We start from the raw sequence: 6,466 nt of genomic DNA, 5'->3' as shown, positions 1-6,466 counted from the left end.
TGTGTGTGCATGTACAGTGTTGTGTGCTGTGTGTGTTGTACCTCTAGTCTTTATGAAAGTGATAAATGGGAGGCCAGTTGGCTTTAATGGGTAGTCGGGCCAGCTGTACGAACTCCTCCTCACTTGCATCCTCTGGCAAACACAATTAGTCACATTGATCAAGTGAGCAGCAGAACAATGGGTAATACCCCGCTGGAACCACTTCTGTGGTTTAGTCACCACCTTCGCCGCCCAGACCGGTCGGATGTGATGGATAGGCAACATACAGGAAGCTGGGCGAATGAATCCTTTGATCTCACATCACAAATAAGTTCATTGTTAAAAGAAGGAAAGGGAAGATATGAGAGACTAGACTTTGCTGTGCTGCACTCTGCATGGTTTGGTTTTAAAAGTGCGGAAACCGAATGTAAAGCAGAATGTATCAGATGACTGTGTAGTGTTTAGTGACTGCAAATGTAAATGATGACATGTGTCCTTAGTTGAGAAAGAGACAGCTGTATTTGTCATACCATACCAGTGGAGGGGGGTAGATGCCACTTTGTCTCTGTCGTCATGCTGCTGACTGTTGTGGTCTCTTTTTAACATGTTCAATTCCTCACAGATGTGGTGTTCACTTTTAAGGCATATTCCCTATCATGGCCATTAAACCCATGTAATGGCGCCAAGATGTTCCCGGAGACAGGAGGCGTATGAAATAAAAAGCCTGCTGTGCTCCAAAGGATCGTTCTCAACACTGAAGAGAAACACTTCAAGTATGTATTTTGCCTTTTTGCAATAGCACAAACCACACGCTGCACATACAGCAACATAAAGCTGTTAAAGTTTGTGGAGCTGCTCCCATGAAGGAAACCTCAGCGGTGTGACAAATAGCTTGTGGGAATACAAGACATTGCAAGCAAAGTTGAAATAAAGATGTGATCTTTTAATCAGATATGTGCAACGTACAGTCTGAGGGAACACTGTAATTGGAGCAATTTTTCCTGTTTTTAACAAGCCTCTCTTTTCAACTGGGAGTAATGGAGAACGTCTGGATGCATTTGCAGGGTTCCTCTGTTTTCATTGCATTCCTGCTGAGACAATCTTGCACAGTCTATAGCAGGCAGACCATATATTTTTCAAACAGCCACACTCGTAAAAAGACAAAAAAGGCATGGGTCCTAATCCACACTTTTAATGAGCGAAAACGGAAGTAATGACATGCAGGGAATAATCTGTCTTCTCTCTGCTCTGCCAACTGACACCAATAACCCGTGGCCGGCCTAATGCCCCGGTTATGACACGTTGTGTAATAGGAAAGGAGGACTTCTCCTGGGATTCTCTCCCACAGGCAATTATTAAGAATGATGACACTTTAACAATCGCTGGATCAGAGCGCTCAACTTTGTCATCATGAGTGAATCCTATTATGCGGCGGCATAATGGTCGTCTGTGAAAATAGAAAGACAATGGGTATCACAAGGCATCTTTCTGCGCAGGAAAACAAAGCTCATTTGAGGCGTCTTGCCATCCAAGCCACCCTTTGTGCGAGCGTACGAGCCTCAATTGTTTTCTCCTCTGCAAGTAAATACCCGGCTTAATGTGGTCCTGTGGCTCAGAGATATGATACTTACAGCTCGGTCCAAATATTATGAATACATTCACCTCTGATTACACATGAGCTAAATGACTATACAGACATCACAACTTTCTGAAGCTTTATTTTGTCTTTACACATGCAGTAAAATGTCTCCATGTTATAAACATTTCTGGATTGCTATCAGAGGAGTTTGGAGAACATCTTGATAGGATGAAGATGCTGCTTTGGCTTCGAACAATGGGAGGCTGTTTCAGTTAACTCCAGGCCTCCTCCCTCCCCGTTCCAAATACCTAGATAGCTAGCAATTTAGGCAATAAACACTTTGAGGAATGGCAGCATGCCATCCTCTCTCACTGTCTGTGTTTGTCTCACTTCATAGCATCATAAGGCCACAGAGGATTGCTTTTGTCATGGAGCCATTTTGGAAAACAGGGACGACACATGTGACACTTGAGAAAAGAAGGCTATTGTGTTTTGTTTGGCACTCATGCAGGTTATAATTGATTCAGTTTAAACATGCATGTAAAATGTAAGGTTTGAGAAACAGACGTATTGATATACACCTCTGGATTTCAGTGGTATTTCTCTTAGGAAACAACACTTTTTCACAGCATAACCTGAACTGCAGGAACATAGACGGTACAGAAAAACCAAAAGGTGAAGAGCATTTTCTTTCTTAACTGATCAAACTGCTGAATGAAACAATGTAGCTGGTGTTACAGAATCATCTGTGTCTTATCACTGAGAAGAAGAAAAAAATCCCCTAAACAGAAAAACGTGGAGAGCCAGAGTTTTCTCTCAGAGAGCCTCCACAGCGGCTGTTGTCTTTAAGGAGGGAGGGGAGATTGCTTTCAGCGGCCTCAGCCCAGGACTGGTTCTCATCATTTTGACAATAAAGCTCAAGCAGTTGAAACAAAGCAATGGTTCATGAGAGAAAAAATGAGGGGGCTAGGAGATTTCCGCTGGTCTGCACCGAATTGTCTCCCCTTCAAATCCGACAGCCAAAGAGGAGCAGAGTGGTGACTTTAGGGGAAAAGCTTTGGAGGCTTAATTCCTCTCTGGCACCCTGGGGCCGGAGGACGCAGAGACCAAAGGGCTTGAAATGGTTCAAAGAAGAATGAGTGATTGTGCTTTGAATTCCCAGAGGTTTGTTTTTGTAGTGTCGGGGTTTTATTGCAGCATTTTGTTGCTTTTCTACAAGCTGAAAATAAGATCTGACACAGAGTAATGACTGAAAATGTGGAGACTGAGTTCAGATCGCTCTGCTGATTAAAAAACAATACCTAGCTGACTTTAGGCACTTGCTGTTGCTTTCATATGGACATAAGGAGCAGGCGTGATTTTAAGACATCACTTATTAAACTCCCTGTACAACATTCACGTCCGTTTAGCTCAAGAGAGCGAACAAATCCAGGATATTCTGTACTAAAAGAGCGCATTTGTTGTGTAAAGAGGAAAAATGGGCAGTGCATGCTTTAAACAACAAGGCTGAAAGATAATTAACACTATTGTATGTATATATTTACAGAAAAATCTGTACACTTTTTACATGTCACTACTGATAAATGCATTGGAAAAGAGTCATAAGAAAAAACACCAGAGGTGATTGTCCTCTCACACGTCAGCACTCGTGGAGACCTGTGATAACCTGGGGTCAGAGTCAATCTCGAAGCGGTAGTGGTAGCCCTCCCACACCTCCCTGCAGGCGTCCCGCAAGTCATAGATGCGCTTCTTGATGCCCTTGCGGTTGAGATAAAGTACAAACAGGAAGATGAGCCCCACGAAGCCCAGGACTATACCCAAGAAGACGTAAGAGGTCTGCAAAGCAAGGTCAGCCCCTGCACCGCTCTGATGGCATCCCAGAGTCAACGTGCCCACAGCCAGCATGGATGTGTTTCTCATGCTGGCCGGGAACGCGCACACGAGGCCCTCAGCATCACTTATGCGTCCCTGTGATCTGTTGAGCCACAGAGCAAATGGTTCGATTCCACACGTGCATGTAAACGGGTTTTCCCCCAGCTGAAGAACAGCACCAGGCAGGGAGTCCAGCTCTCGTAGGCCCTCCTCGGGGATCGTCTTCAGGGCGTTCAGGGTCAGATCCAGCTCCTCCAGGTGCTCCAAACCCGAGAAGGTGTTGTTGTGAATGGCCACCAGGGAGTTGTTGGAAAGCAGGAGGCGCCGCAGGCTGGTCAGGTGGGAAAAGATGCGTGAGGGTAAATAGATGAGGCCGTTGTGAGAAAGGTCCAGCCCCTTCAGGGTACCCAGGGAGCTCCAGCGGAGAGAGGTGGCCAAGTCCATCACTGACGAGTGGTTGTAGAGGGCTCGGCTCAGGTTGAGTTCCCGCAGAGACTGGTTCTGCACGGTGAAGGCCTCGGGGTGGATGAGTGCCAGCTGGTTGTTGCTCAGATCCAGGGAGCGGAGGCTGCGGAGTTCGGCAAAGGTGTGGGATTCCACCTCGGAGATTCTGGATGTGAGAGGACAGAGATGTCGTTCACGCTTTTTCACAAGAGCAAGAAAGTGGAAAAGAAGAACTGATGCTTTCAGACATAAAAACAGGACTGATTTATGTTGAGAGAATTTAAATAAAATGTGATGTGAGTGTCATTTTACCATAAAAGTCTGCAAAGCTCCCTTTTCAAGTGTCACTTGACTAAAATTATAAAATCTTGGCTGCTATGTTTCAGCGACAATCAGGACTGATGGCTCAAATACAGTATTTTGCTCTGAGACAAACTGCTCTGTCCTAAAGAAATATTTGTTTTCTGTTCTCCAAGCTTTGCATCACAAAGTCATGTTTGTCATGAATGACATAAAGGCAGGAGAGTCTTACCTGTTATTGCTCAGAGACAGGTTGGTCACATTCCCCAGCCCTTTAAAAGACTCCGGACCGATCCGCCCGATCTGATTCCCAGTTATGAACAGATTCCTGGTGTATCCGGGGATCCCAGTCGGGATACTCCGCAGGTCTCTGGAGACGCACTTCACGGTGTGAGCCGCCTCTGAGCATTCGCAGCGCGGAGGGCACGGCGCGTAAACGGAGCCGAGCAGCGCGCAAAAAACAATGCGCTGCGCCAAATGCAGCATGTTGGGGAGAGAAAAGTGTGCGGTCCGAGAGCAGAGAGAGAAACACAGGGAGGAAAATGCTGAAATGAAACGATCAGCTCCTCCAAGACATCATTATCATCTGTTGTCCCGGCTGAGAATGCGCCTCAACTTTGCATCTCTGCAGAAAGTGTGGCGGAGAGGGAGGGTCTGATTTCCATGAGAACAAAACTGGGGGTCGTGCTAATCAGAGGGGGTGTTTGATCCTTTTGCCGTGGCAAAGCGGGGCGTCGCTTCTTCTCCAACAATGAAGTTAAAAGGACCATCGCCTGGTGCGATGATACGCGGGGAGGGGCTTCTCTCCTGCTCGTACCCTGTCCGGATCCACGAGATCTTCCTCTCAGGCTCGAGTAGACGCTGCTGGCATGACAGAGGAGGAGAAAGTGGTTCAGCTCTCAGCTCCCTGTCTACTCAGATTTACCATTTCGCGCGTTGCAGCCACATATAATCATGTGGCGTCAGTGTCATTGGCCAGAATTGCAGTCCCTTCACTCCAAAATGTGGGCATGGAAATCTGGACATTTATGATTGTACTAAAAACATGAAAAATAATGCAAGAAAATCTAATATAGTGAAAATGACTTGGGGCAGAGTTCAGTGCCCATGTTTCCTCTCTGTATATCTTGTCAGGAATCATTATTCTTTTTCACTCTAATCTTGTTTTAAAGAGGTTTTTTAATATATGCTATTAGGTGCAATAACTTCCCTGTTAACTAGCTGGTGAATGTAATGTCCCTGGTCATTCCCACCTACCCAGGTGGTATGGTAAACGTGGGGGAGGGGTGTTTGGGGGCCAGACACAAGCCTTTGATCCCCCTTTTCTTGAATGTCATGATGCTCTGCAGGATAATAGCCATTGGGTGGGACTTGTAGCCACTTGATAGCTGCGTATCAAAGCCTTCTCTAATGTTGATTCTGACAGCTTATAATGATTATTACAGGAATCACTTCACAGTGTATTTATAGAAACTTGAGGAGGAGGAGGGGACTTTGCCTTTCATGGCTCGGAGCGCCGTGAATTCCAAACATCATCCCTCCCGCTGTCAGCACTGATGAAACACAGTTGTCATAATTCAGTGATTGAAATCCAGAGGAAGAAAAGAAAACTCGCAAATTTCTACAATAATAGACATCTTTATTGGTATTATAGCTGTAAGTCATAAACACATTCAGAGTTCACACAGTCACTTGCAGAGGAGTCTTAAAATTCCCCATGGTCTATATGATCTGCAGCATAAAAGATATTTTGGGGATTAGAGAAACAAAAGAGGGTTTTGAAATTGCAGACTGGTATAAGTATATATGGATAGTGGCACTAATAATAGCATCCCAACTGTCTTTTGTCAGCGGACTGAATTGCTGGGACCACAGGTCTCCACATTCCTGGACCTGGCTCTTGGATACAACAAGGCACCGCAGCAGGCAACATCTAAAACCATTCAAATCATCTCCATTGAATATTGCATTCTTGCACATGCACTCCAATAAAGGACCGGCGGACTATTTATCGTCACAAGTTCTATCTTTCCTCCTAAAATATACACATATATTTATATGTCAAAAGCAGCAATAATGACAATGTTGTGAGTTTCAAGTCATTCATTCATTGCCTCTCGCAGCTCAGAGTGTAATGAATGAGCTGTTTGACTAAAGAAAACAAGTTACGGATTCAAGCACAGTTTGTCTCCCATTTCCTGTCATTTAGCGCAATTACAGAGAACCAAAGGGGTTTTCATGTTTCTGTTTTTCTCTATAGGTATTTTCCACAGCCACGTTCACTAAGTTTGG

The 6,466-nt window shown here is 45.1% G+C and overlaps 1 protein-coding gene across 1 annotated transcript; it reads right to left on the bottom strand.

Moving 5' to 3' along the window:
- Nucleotides 1-3,050: 3,050 nt before the first annotated feature.
- Nucleotides 3,051-4,799, bottom strand: tpbg1b (trophoblast glycoprotein 1b). The gene is made up of 2 exons (XM_033636301.2): nt 4,407-4,799; nt 3,051-4,040 (listed from the first exon to the last, which is right to left on the bottom strand). Exons 1-2 carry the CDS (start codon nt 4,658-4,660, stop codon nt 3,191-3,193), a joined length of 1,104 nt encoding a protein of 367 aa, XP_033492192.1. The 5' UTR covers nt 4,661-4,799; the 3' UTR covers nt 3,051-3,190.
- Between the last annotated feature and the right edge of the window lie 1,667 nt (nt 4,800-6,466).

Source organism: Epinephelus lanceolatus, chromosome 16 (assembly GCF_041903045.1).
Source record: "Epinephelus lanceolatus isolate andai-2023 chromosome 16, ASM4190304v1, whole genome shotgun sequence".
In the NCBI taxonomy this organism is placed as follows: Eukaryota; Metazoa; Chordata; class Actinopteri; order Perciformes; family Serranidae; genus Epinephelus; species Epinephelus lanceolatus.
This window is presented reverse-complemented; position numbering and strand designations above follow the sequence as displayed.